This window comes from Zootoca vivipara, chromosome 8 (assembly GCF_963506605.1).
Source record: "Zootoca vivipara chromosome 8, rZooViv1.1, whole genome shotgun sequence".
Taxonomy (NCBI): domain Eukaryota; kingdom Metazoa; phylum Chordata; class Lepidosauria; order Squamata; family Lacertidae; genus Zootoca; species Zootoca vivipara.
In genome coordinates, this window is record NC_083283.1 from 85,620,884 (window position 1) to 85,634,177 (window position 13,294).

The 13,294-nt window shown below is 46.7% G+C and overlaps 1 protein-coding gene across 2 annotated transcripts in view; it reads left to right on the top strand.

Annotated features, from left to right (window-relative positions):
* Positions 1-2,485: 2,485 nt before the first annotated feature.
* SLC24A3 (solute carrier family 24 member 3) overlaps positions 2,486-13,294 on the top strand; it is a 150,205-nt gene continuing 139,396 nt past the window's right edge. For both annotated transcript variants that reach the window (XM_035101990.2, XM_035101991.2), the window contains exon 1: positions 2,486-2,734. In XM_035101990.2, the coding sequence (XP_034957881.2) occupies positions 2,584-2,734 (151 nt within the window). In that variant the 5' untranslated portion in view covers positions 2,486-2,583. The remainder of the gene's footprint in view (positions 2,735-13,294) is intronic.

Here is a 13,294-nt window from a genome sequence, read left to right on the forward strand (position 1 = left end):
AAACCATTCTAAAAAAAGAGATCACAGATTTTGCCGCATTTATTGATTCCCCCCCCCCCTGGCTGCATGTATGTTTCCCCTCTCTCAGGCCTTCTCCCCTAACCCCCACCCACTTACAACGTCATTTGAGGACATGATTGCTCTTCAGTTTTGAATATCAGTGTTGGTGTGTATCAGATCTTTCCTAACGTGGCTATTTACAACAACTCCTTAGATGATTATTTTGTACCACTGACAGTGGGTTCTGAATATAATCTCTTGGATTTTTAATATTTAAATAGCAAGAGGGCTATAAAAAGCTTCTATGAATATAAATGTTATGCTGAATATTTTAAAGACAGGCTTTAACCATCTGTTGGCAAGCACTGCTTACTACGGTGTCTTTTTAAATTGTGGCGGATCCCTGAGGAAGAAATGCTGCTTGAAACACATTGGGGGAATGTTTTATATTCAGAACAACTGATTATGTTCAGAACAACTTTGATTTACTGCCTTCTCAGTGCGTTTCTGAGCACAATTCAAAGTGTTGGTGCTGACCTTTCAAGCCCTAAACGGCCTCGGCCCAGTATACCTGAAGGAGTGTCTTCACTCCCATGAGGTCCTCCTCCGAAGGTCTTCTGGTGGCTCCCTCACTGCGAGAAGTGAGGTTACAGGGAACCAGGCAGAGGGCCTTCTCGGTAGTGGCGCCTGCCCTGTGGAACGCCCTCTCATCAGATGTCAAGGAAATAAACAACTACCTGACTTTTAAAAGACATCTGAAGGCAGCCCTGTTTAGGGAGGTTTTTAAATGTTTGATGCTTTATTATGTTTGATGTATTCTATAAGCTGCCCAGAGTGGCTAGGGAAACCCAGCCAGATGGACGGGGAATCATCATCACCACCACCACCCTCTAATCAAGTTGCTGATATAAATAAATCCATATTGATAATTTTTGATGTTTTCTTCATATCAAAATCCAGTTTCACGGTTTCAGTATTCCATCTTTGTGTCTTAGACTTCCTTTGCCCTCCCCTTATACACCCAATTTTCCCAAGAGGAAAAGCCAGGCCCTCCCTTTGGAGATAGGCTGGTCCGAGCAGCTGTAGGATCCCATGGAGGATGCTAAGGAGCAACTGTCAGTTCTGTGACAGTTGACATCCCACATCCCCTTTGCCATTGCAAGGCAACCCAGCCATAAACACTTAGATCCCCTGCCTGTTTACAGGTAATGTTAGGGGCTGCCCAGGTCCTGGGTCTTTTGCTCTTGACCCTTCCTGCTCTGTTTTAAAAGATCTCCAAAAATATTTTTATATCTTGATTTTATTCTGTGAGCCGCCCTGAGACCCCCAGGGTATAGGGCGGTATATAAATTCTAATTCTAATAATAATATTTATACATATTTATAAATACTGCCTGGGTGCAGTGCTAGTGAGACCCCCACCCTCCAGCCACTTACCACCTCAATTTCCCAGATGTTCTTATGTTGATGCAAATTGTATGCAAATCTGTGCCTTGAGCATGTGCTCATCATTTACATCCCCACCGACACCCCCTGCTGTTTCATTTAATATTCCTCAAAGAACAGACACATCTCTTGGATCTGCTTGTGCCAGTTGTAGGAGCCCTGATCTGGAGTGAAGGAAACCTTCCTTTGTAAAAGAAAAAATCGCTCCCTCTCGGGTTCCCCCCCCCCAATGGCCAATGCAGAATTCATAAAATGAAATGTTTTAAGAGCTCAGCTTTGCCACCTTTACCACACCTGTTTAGCGGGGAGGGGGTCATCAGGGCTCTCTCCGGACTGATTCACACGTGCAGCTGGTGGCAGCAACATCAAGCGGTGCGTGAACGAGCCAACCCTGATCTAACACCACGGACAGAATTCTTAGATCTCCGCTGCCCACTTCTCCTTTCCCGAACGGAACACTGGTCCGCTGAGCGTTCACACGTTCAGCCGCCCGCCGCCACCAAATGGCGAGCAACCAAGGCGTGTAGCAGGGGTTGCCGAGGGGAAAGCGGCACACAGGGAGGGACGTCTCCTGTCTCAGTCCGAAATCCAGCTGTGGCCGGGGCTGAGCTTCGGTACCAAGAAAGCTCTGCCAGGTCGCGCGGAGGATAGATTTTGACTGCAGGGACTTGGGGGTCCCCCAAAGCTCTGCCAGGTGCTGCTCCATCCTTCCAGGGAGTGAAGGAGACCATTTGCCAACCTCTCCGCGAGAAGCTGCAGCGGAGGCCGCCCTTGCAAGACGCCCCCTCCCCGGTCTGGCGGAGGAGGCGGAGCCGACGGCCGAGCGCCCCCCCTCCCCCGACCCCCGGCTCTCGGCTGGGGTTGCCGGGCTGGCCGAGCGCTCGCCACTGCCGCCGCCGAGGAGCCCTGCCCTGCCCATGGCGCAGCGCCTCGCCCCCGCCGCGCCGCCTCGCGCTCTCCCGGCAGCGGCGCTGGGAGGCGGCGCAGAGTGAGCGGCGAGCGGAGGAGACGCGGCCGGGCGAGGCGAGGCGAGGCGAGGCTGCACTGCTCGTAGCTCGCTCGCTCGCTCGCGCCAGCCAGGCAGCCAGGGGCGCTTGTGGGCTCGCGCTCCTCGGCGGCGCTCCGGGTCGGGCCGAGATGCTGCTGCCGAGCAAGAGCCCCGCTCGCCGGCGGAGGAAGGAGCGTCTGGCGGGCCAGCTGGGGCTCGTGGCCTCGCTGCTGTTGCTGCTGCTGCTGTTGGCGGGCGCCCTGGCAGGCCAGCGGGCGGCGCGCCCGGACGTCGCGGCCGGTGAGTGGGCGCTCGGGGCTCGGGGAGGGTCGGGCCGGGGAGCGCGGCGAGCGGCTAAGAGCGGGGTCTTCGCCCGCCGGGGACCGGCGCGCGCGGTGATGGCGAGTCCTCCCAGCAAGAGGCTCCCCCTCGAGAAACGCCCCCGATCTCGCCTGGCCTTTCGCACGACGCGCTCCTTTGGGGGAGCCCTTCGCTTGCCCTCCCTGGGCTCGGGGCTTCAGCTCGGATTTGTCCTTCCGCCGGAGAGAGAGCGGCGGTCCCCTTCCGGCTGCGCCTTAAGTTTCCCTGCGCCTCCATTCCCAGAGTGCTCGGAGCGGAGTCGTTTGCCACTCGGCAGAAAGGGGGGCTTCTGCCTCTGCCAGCCATGAAGGGGGGCTGTGGAGGGACAGCATTCTCTGTGGGGCTGGACAAGCTAGAGGGAAACACGACCCCCACACCCCGCCGTCCAAGAGGCAAGGTGGCAATCTCGGGGGGGACAGATTTGGGGCGGATCGGACTCATGTAGGGCAAACGCCTCCCCTCCCCAGAAGTTTTTCCTGCGGAAGCCCCATTGCAATGGGTGCCAGCAGTGCAACAGCCCCCATTCTTTGCCCTCGTGGCCTGTGTCCCATGTGGATGAAACTCGGTGGGAGGGGAGTGTCCATTGGGGTTTCCACCTCCTAAACTGAAATACCTTGAGCAAGTCTACCTGTCTTCTCACTAGCTAATTGTGAAAAGTAGTGTACAGAAATGGCATAATTTGGCTGGGATCACAGTAGTTTCAGTGGCCTTATTAAGCACACCTAAGGCTGTGTGTGTGTGGGACGTGGGTGGCGCTGTGGGTTATGTCGATCAGAAGGTTGGTGGTTCGAATCCCCAGGACGGGGTGAGCTCCCGTTGTTCGGTCCCCCAACCTAGCAGTTCGAAAGCACATCAAAGTGCAAGTAGATAAATAGGTACCGCTCCAGCGGGAAAGTAAATGGCATTTCTGTGCGCTGCTCTGGTTCGCCAGAAGTGGCTTTGTCATGCTGGCCACATGACCTGGAAGCTGTACGCCGGCTCCCTCGGCCAGGAAAGCGAGATGAGCGCCAAAACCCCAGAGTTGTCTGCGACTGGACCTAATGGTCAGGGGTCCCTTTACCTTTAAGGCTGTGTTGGACTGTGGCCAGCCTGCGTATACCCCCATTCAAACAAGGGCCCAGGCATGTGATTTGGCACATGTTTTTAAGGGGGCTACAAATATATACGGGGCAGCAAATCTGCCTTGTACCGAGTCAGCCAAACAATCCTTCTAGCTGAGCATTGTTGGCACTGACTGAGGTGGCTTTCCAGGCAGGGATCTTTCCCATTCCTACCTGGGGGCATCTTGTGCTTGCCAGTCTAACAGAGTTTAAAGGTGGGCAAATCAAAAGGGCCTCCAATGCCGATCTTAAAGCGCAAACAATTTCATGTGTGCCCTGGTGGATACTTTGGGGCACCTGGCCCCAAACGATTCAAGGCCTTAAAACTAGCACTTGGAACTGGGGCCAGAAATGCACTGGGGAGAAGTGCAGGTGGCATAGAATAAGCATAATATGTTCTAATCGCCTGGTCCCAACAAGCACACAAAGGGATGCTGCATTTGCACCAGCTGAGATTTCTGAATCGTCTTTAAAGTTGGCCTGTTGTAAAGTGCATGAGCCTGGATGCGTGGCTACAGCTGTGTCCACTCTGCAGCCTAAGATGGCAAAAGTTACTCCTGAATGCTGCCTGCACAGGTCTTGAATCCAGAAGTACCCCCCCCCCCCCGCAAACTGCAAATGTGGTCCTTCCCCTCCGGAGCCAGTGACACCTCTTCATCCAGATCAGCCAGTTTCCCTACCCGTAGCACCTCTGCCTAGATTAGGCTTCAGCCTATTCACCCTCATCCATCCAGACACCTGTCTGTTCAAGAGTGAGTGCCACTGCTTCCCTGCAAAAGGTGGAAGAGAGTCTACCCCACAATCTGCAGTTAATGGAAGCAAACTTTTCTCCTCTATAACTGACAACCTGTCAGTTTCAGGGGGCCACTTTTCAGAGCTGGTCTCCATTGGTGAATGTGGCTTACAGTTTTGTGTTGTGGCAGCTGCTGGACATTTTTCTGGAGTTGCAAATGTTACTGTTTAGCTACAGTTGCATAACTCTAGTGGAAAGGCTATTCGTTAGATTTCTTTGGTAATCTCCTCTGTTGGATTTTGTGAAGGGAAAGGCGTTTTGCAATGTACCACCTCCCTTTGTACAAAGGAAAATCCCTCTGGGTTCAGCTATTGTCTATTTCTTCAATACAATGAGAGTCACTGACTCAGTGCACAGCTCTGGGTTTTTGTAGGAAGATAATGAAATGTTTGGCTTTGGGAAAGTGAACTGACTGACGGTTTAATACCTTCATGTTGCAGTAGGATACTATCAAGCAATGCTGGGCATATGTTAAGAGGATTTTTTTTGAAAAGAAGATATACAATCACTTTGATGGCTGAGGGACCCATGTCTAATTTCAGACACCTTTTGATTCTTCTTTCCAGTCACAACCACAAAATGTATTGAACATGAACATGCTATCTGCCAAATTCTGGCATGCAACCCATACTTGCATTGAAAATTAGGATGTGTAAGGCTAATCTAGTAAAGGTAAAGGGACCCCTGACCATTAGGTCCAGTCGTGACCGACTCTGGGATTGCGCGCTCATCTCACATTATTGGCCGAGGGAGCCGACGTATAGCTTCCAGGTCATGTGGCCAGCATGACAAAGCTGCTTCTGGCAAACCAGAGCAGCACATGGAAATGCCGTTTACCTTCCCGCTGTAGCGGTTCCTATTTATCTACTTGCATTTTGACGTGCTTTCAAACTGCTAGGTTGGCAGGAGCTGGGACCAAGCAACGGGAGCTCACCCCATCACAAGGATTCGAACCGCTGACCTTCTGATCAGCAAGCCCTAGGCTCAGTGGTTTAACCACAGCGCCACCTACAGCTGCACAAATAATAGCTGCAGTGATACAATAGAGTACTGTATACATTCATTATTGATTTATAAAAGGGTTATTTGTACAAAGAAGGTTCATATATCCCTGTGCATGCAAGAAACATGCGGGGGGGGGCATGTGAGCCCCTCCTTCTGATGCTGACATGCCTGGTGGCCACATACCCATACAGCCCCTTCTCATATTCATCAGCTCGGCAGATGTGGGGTTATGGCTGCCATGTGTGGTGGAGGTAGGGCTAGCCCACAGAGCCCCAACCCCTTTTGTTTGTTCCTTGAATGTAGCAGGTAGAGTACATGTGCCATCTGAAAACCCATGAAATTACCAGGAAATGAAGTTTGCATTCTGCAAGCACAGATGATGTTTCTATCTACAACCACCCACCCATCCCGCTTCCCCCAAATTCAAGCCTGCAGCAGCTACATAGATTTGCAGAGTTGGAAAGGATCCTGAAGTCATCTAGGCCAACTCCCTGCAATGCAGGAATCTCAACTAAAGTATCCATGACAGATGGCCATCCAACCTCTGCTTAAAAACCTCCAAGGAAGGAGAGTCCACCACCTTCTGAAGGAGTCCTTTCCACTGCCTACCCAGTGCTAGAAACTGGGATAGAAAAGCTACCGGTAGGAGCCAAATCACTTCTGGAACCTGGTTGTGGGCGCCAAAACAGAATTTCTGGTCGCCACTGGGGGGATGTCAGCAACACTTTTTATTTATTATTTTGATAAGCATGAATTAATATGCAATTCACAGAAGTGACACAGTGGTAATACCATACGTAATACTTATTTAATTTAGTGTTTACAATAAAAATATTGGTGCTATACTTCAGTTTTCAAAAGTTACAAAAGTTAACACTCTACTTTTGTTAAACTCTTTGACGTATTGTCTATCCTTAACATATACTTTGAAGCTTCAAAGCACATGCATTTCAGTAATCCTTAAGTATCAGCCAGGCTCAAAAAAATGCCACCCAGACTTTTGGAGGTGCTCGCAAATGGAGAATCTTTAGGTGCAAAATGCACCTGGCGCTCTGCTAATTTTGAACCCTTGCCTACCTGTTCTTATTATATTTGAAGGTGGCCATCCTATCACTTCTCAGTCTCCTATCCTCCAGGCCAAACATAACCAACTCCCTTAACTTTTCCTCATAAGGTTTGGTATCCAGACCCTTGGTCACCGTCCTCTTTTATTCTCAGTCTGGAACAACCAGTTGCATGTTGTAAGACAACAAGAGGACCACCATATGGTAAATGGTCACATAGAATGTAATAGGTTCAAAATAAGGAATTGATGTACTTTGCATGATTGTTCTGAAGATTTGCAAGGTAAAAACTGAAAGGATAGTTGAGAATTGATGTAATATCTTTATACTTATTCTGAAGTATATAGTTCGGAATAATACTTAGAATGAAGTTTATGTAATTTTTTAAGACACTAACTATAATGCCATTGAGACTTGAAGGAGGTATTAACTTACACCAAAGAACATGCACATTTGCAGATTTTATTTGGCCCGTTCTATCCCAAATCAAACTCGACTAAATAAAGTAAACATGCGCTTCAGTCTTTGAAACCTCCATAGCTATTGATCATAACAGCTCCAGCTTTATGCCATTGAAATGAGTCTTCCCTAATGGGTGTCTCAGTTACTATGTTATGTGTGATAGGTTCTGATGAACTCCAGATCTCAAGATGAAGCAGGAGGCCTTAGAGATATCTTGAGTTTGTCAGAGGTGAAGCAACATCTCTACAATGTTGGTGTGAGACAAAGAAGGGACCCAAAAGAGCTTAGTGACACTTCGGAGATCCAGGCATCAAAATAAGAAGCATCTGCTGAAAGTGATTTACATTTAAGCTTTACCCTAATGCCATAACGGGATGCAGGTGGCACTGTGGGTTTAACCACAGAGCCTAGGGCTTGCTGATCAGAAGGTCAGCAGTTCGAATCCCTGTGACGGGGTGAGCTCCCGTTGCTCGGTCCCAGCTCTTGCCAACCTAGCAGTTCAAAAGCATGTCAAAGTGCAAGTAGATAAATAGGCACCACTCTGGCGGGAAGTAAACGGCATTTCCATGTGCTGCTCTGGTTCGCCAGAAGCGGCTTTGTCATGCTGGCCACATGACCCGGATGCTGTACGCCGGCTCCCTCTGCCAATAAAGTGAGATGAGCGCCGCAATCCCAGAGTCAGTCATGACGGGACCTAATGGTCAGGGGTCCCTTTACCTTTACCTTAATGCCATAACACCAGGGTGCTATGATAGTGGAAAGGAGAGCAAACACCAAAGTGGAGATAGGACATGAAGGAAAATATCTGTTGTAGCTCACAGGTGTGTCTTGTAATGGGAGGGAATGATTTTGCCATTGCTCTCCAATCTCAGTGTTTCACGGGGGATGGAGCAGATTTGTGAGAATGAAACTTACATCTCTAAGCTGGAAGATGCCAGGTTGGGGAGACGGTGAGAGAGCCCCTTTGTGATTGACAGGACTGGCTTGTGATCAGTGGGAATTATTTTTTACCTGGAAAATGAACCCCTTCTAGTTTTTCTCACCTCAAAATCAACTTTAAAGGTGCCTAACACAAAAGCCCCTTGTTTTTTGTTTTTTGGCAGCGTGGCATGATTCTTACCTAAAGATACAACTGTGATGTTTTTTGACCAATTGCCCACAAAGCTCATGGGGAGATCAAGCAATTTATTTTGCTTTTTTAAAAATAATATTTTTATTAACTTTTCAAAATTTACATTTCAAATTAGACATCTTTTATTATACCATGCGTTCATTGGCTTTCCTCCCTCCCCGTCCAAGGTTCATTTGACTTATCCACCATTCTTGCATATTTTAATATATCCATCTAATTTAGTTTCCCTATCTTAAAAAAAAGTTAAAGGACCCCTGACAGTTAAATCCAGTCACAAATGACTCTGGGGTTGCGGCGCTCATCTCACTTTAATGGCCGAGGGAGCTGGCATACAGCTTCCGGGTCATGTGGCCAGCGTGACGAAGCTGCTTCTGGCGAACCAGAGCAGCGGATGGAAATGCTGTTTACCTTCCCGCCAGAGGTAGGTACTTTGACGTGCTTTTGAACTGCTAGGTTGGCAGGAACTGGGACCGAGCAATAGAAGCTCACCCCGTCGCAGGGATTCGAATCACCAACCTTCTGATCGGCAAGCCCAAGAGGCCCAGTGGTTTAGTCCACAGAGTCACCTGCGTCCCTTCCCTGTCTTACATCAGTTCAAAATATACTGTTGAATTACTTTAATACTGCCAGCATTTTTAACTGTGCACAATTTTTTTCAATATACTAGACAACAAATTTCTATTCTTCTTTAAGTATCTGTTCTTCTTTTTCTGTTATTCTACGTGTTAGACCTGCTAATTCTGCATATTCTATCATATTAAGTTGCCAGTCTTCCTTACTAGTGACCCCTCTCACTTTCCATTTTTGGGCAAACAAAATCTGAGCAACTGTTGTTGCATGTGTGAATAAGTTCTTCTGACTCCTGGGAACCTTAATCCGAACAATTCCTAACAGAAATGCTTCTGTTTTTTAAGGGGGGAAAGTTGTTTTAAATATTTTTGTTCATCTCATGATCCATCATTTCCCAATATACTTTCACTTTTTGAATGTCCACCATATATAGAAAAAAGTCCCTTCTATTTCTTTGCATTTCCAACATAAGTCCAATTCCACATTATACATCTTAACCAATCTAATCAGAGTTAAATACCATCTATGGATCATTTTCATATAATTCTCTTTCAGTGTGTAGCATGCAGTAAATTTCAGATCATTCTTCCAAAGTTTCTCTCAAAGGTTTAAGTCTATATTATATCCAGTATCCATTGCCCTGTGGGTCATTGATGCTTTAACCAACTCATCTTTTGTTTTCTGTTCCAATAATAGTTTATACATTCTGGACAGTAATTTTTCCTTGTTCATCAATAACACTTTCAGATTGTGAGCTTTGGTCCCAAAAGCCATTTTTCTTATCTAATTTAAACATATCATGTAATTGGTAATACTGTAGCCAATCAGTAACGTGGCTCCTTACTTCTTCCAGTGGTTTCAATCTGGGTTCACTCCTTGAAAAGTCCAACAAATATTTATAGATCGCTCACCGTCTATCCATGTTTATTCTTTTGATTGTAATTGTTTCAATTGGCGACAACCCTGGGGTGTTTTTCTTTTCAACAAATGTTTGTGTTTCTCCCAGGCTTTATACAAATTTCTCCTGATAACATGGTTCATAAAACTCTTAAGTATTTTAAAGCAATTTCTTTTGCACCCACCTCCAACAAGGTGCTTGCAAGAAACTGCAGCTATCCTCCTGAAAATTGGTAACCTTGCTAGGAAATTTAATCCAGTTATGGAAAAAAAGTATAGATAATTCCTTCTTAGAAGAAAACCCACATTTTACAGATGTCCAGCACAAATGACCTTGAATCTGTTTGCCTGTAATTTGGCAGGCTTTATCTCTGAAGGATTCTACTATGCCTTCAAATTTCGCCCTCTTCGGGTGTTGGGAACAAAATAGACTTGGGCTTCTGAGCTGAATCTGGCAACCTCCAAACTGGTCAGCTCAATTGGGTTGCTTTACAAAGTGCTGAGTTGGGGTCAGTGCCCATGCCTATCAGATCATAAGGTATTGTGGTGTGTTTATGTACATTCCAGTTGCTCAAAAGATTTTAAAACTCAACAGTAGTTCCCAAGGCCAAGGGATAAAGCAGTGTGCTGTTTGTAGAAAAGAATGCAGCAGCTGTGTCTGTATATTTCAGTAGTGTGAGCATATTAGTATTGCATGTAAGTTGTGTATGTGAATGTAGATGTGAAAAACACATTTACAAATTTCATGTCTCTTCACTTTTGGATTTTTGTGTAAAAAAATGTGTTAAAGACTAGTCTTCCGGTATGCATCCTGTATTTCTTTGAAAACTGAGGCAATGATCCAATCAAAGTTAAATGCATTCATATTTCATTGAATTTAGTTGGAGAAATGTAAGCACTTGTTTCATTTTTCCCATTTAAACAAATAAAATGGAAATGCTTATCTTTGGCTGGGCTTCTTTGATGTTCTTTGCTACATTGTTTTCCCCCGTCTCTCAATGTTATTGTACAAGTCTTCCAGTCTAAGAGAAGAATCTAGGGTTAGAAAAGTCAGGGATAAAATCATGGTTATAAATACACATAGATCACTTGGATCTGTGCAAAGGACTTCCCTTATGAAAGTTGTGCAGAGTACTTTCTGTTTTTGCTAGTTACTTACTTTACTACTCCTGAATTGCAGCTATCTCTGGGGAAAGCCATGGAACAGAGAGCATCAATGCTACAAAGCCATTTCTAGATAAGGAAGAAATGCATTGATCTTTTGCCAACTATGTAGGGCAATGCTCTCTCTGATCTCTAGGCGAGTTTTCCATGTCCTGGCTCCCTGTAGTTTCCCCCATTTTGATGTCAAAAGATGTTTTAGGAATGAAGCCGAGGCAGGTGAACATTCTGACCTTAGCTTGTGTAGGTTTTGTCTTTTGATTTTCTGTGCTGTATAGGTTTTGATAGTTTTGGGTGAACGCTTGTGGCTGTACTTTGCTAAATCTTAGCTTCTAAGGACCAGGGCTTGCAAGAGGATATTAAGATAGGAGAGTTGGCCTACCAAGATAATGTAAGGAAAATTCATAAGGTGTCCACTTAAGCAGTTCTCAAACAGAACAAATGGTTGGTGCTGGTGGGGTTTGGGCAGCAAGGCGGAGGCAGAAGAAGTTCAGCAGAAATGCAAGAAACTCAAAATATTTGAGAAACACTGACCTACTCAAAATAGCAGTTGTTTTGGGAGTGACTTCAGGATCGCTCCTGTCACACTCCACGTGAACAACAGGCAGTAATGAGGGAGGGAGACTAACAACTTTCTAATGAGTAGAATTGTCTAAACTAAGGCTGTCTTATTAAAATGTGTTTGGCTTATTTTTAAATTCTTCAAATATTTCATCCTCATATCCCCTGATAGTTACCAAGTTTTTATCCAAAGCCGAACCTTATGTTTGTAACAAGGGAATTGGCCCCAATGGTGGGAATTTCCCTTTTATGTTCTGTGGTCCAAGTTCTGACACCTCTCCGCCTGTTGGCATACTTTTTTCCAGGCTAAACTTGACCTGGTCCCATTGGTTGGCTTTGTCAAGTGTCCTATGGCCCTTTATAGTTCTGAAGGGACTCCTCCTCTCACTTCCTGAGTCTTACAAAGATACTGCTGTTGAGTCTTCCCAAGTTAATCATCTTGTCGTGGCCTTTTAAAAACTCCTATTGATGTCAGCCACTGTTGCATCAGGTGAGAACAGAGTGCAGGATGGAGACCAAAGGTGGACAAGTTACCCCAGAAGGAGCACAATGTGTCCCCCCACCAGAGATACTACCCCTCCCCTAACACCCCATACATGGCTTCTACTGGCTGGCCAAACCAATCTAGGAGAAGGAAAACGCTGATCCTTAACCTCGGCTGCATTGTATCTTCAGCAGAGGAAAAGGCTAAGGAGTAAACCCTGTACAGTCATACCTCGGTTTACAACTGCCTCCGTTTGCGAACGCCTCTGTTTATGAACGCTGCGGACCCATCTGGAACGGATTAATTCACTTTCCATTACTTTCAATGGGAAAGTTCACTTCAGGTTAAGTACGCTTCAGTTTAAGTACAGACTTCCGGAACCAATTGTGGTTGTAAGCCGAGGTACCGCCGTACAAGTCCCTGAGATGGTTGGGTGCCTTCTGGCAACTCCTGCAGCCCAGCTGGTGCCAAATGTCTTGCTCTGCTTTCCTTTGAACCACATCAGCCAGGCCGAGAGAGGGGAGTCTTGTCATATGGGCTGCCCAAGACCCCCATACACACTGCCTAGGCTTGTGTCCTGGAGACGTCACTTCAGTGCTGCTAACGCAGTAATTTGATTTCCCCCTGGGAGGTGCACTCCTTAGTGTTTCGAGACACATGGAGGCCAACAACAAATTGAAGTCAGTGGGAAGAAAATTAATTGCAACACATCTGGGTCTGGAGTCAAGGTCTGCTGTTGGCTGGAATGTGGCAGGAGTTGAAGGAGTATAGCAGGTGCAGGGACCTGTAGTCCTCCAGATGTTGTTGGACTACAGCTCCCATCATCCCTGCAGCTGATGGGAGTTCAAATCCACCATCTGGCAGGCTACAGGCTCCCCATCCCCAGATATGGAATAAGTGTACTTTCCCCCCAATCTGACCACAACTCTACTCCCATCTTGGCCATTCCATCAACATTTTTTCACCAGTGGTCCGGCTGTGTTGGCATATCTGGCTGCGCTATCAGCATTTCTATCATGGGGGTGGCCTATCTAGTGTTCTGCTGGCACGGAGGGGCTCTCACCAATCCTAAAGCCCCTAAACCAGCATAACTCCAGAATAGGGATTGTGAGCTTCTAGTCAGCATATCGAATAACATTCCTTTTATGCAGTAAGGTTGTGAATTTTAATTACCAGGGATGCAATGGAGAGATATTGCAGAGATTTCCATTTTAGGGCACATAGCAAGCAAATTGTGTTCAGTTGGGAGGAATTTTCACTCGCAGCTCTTA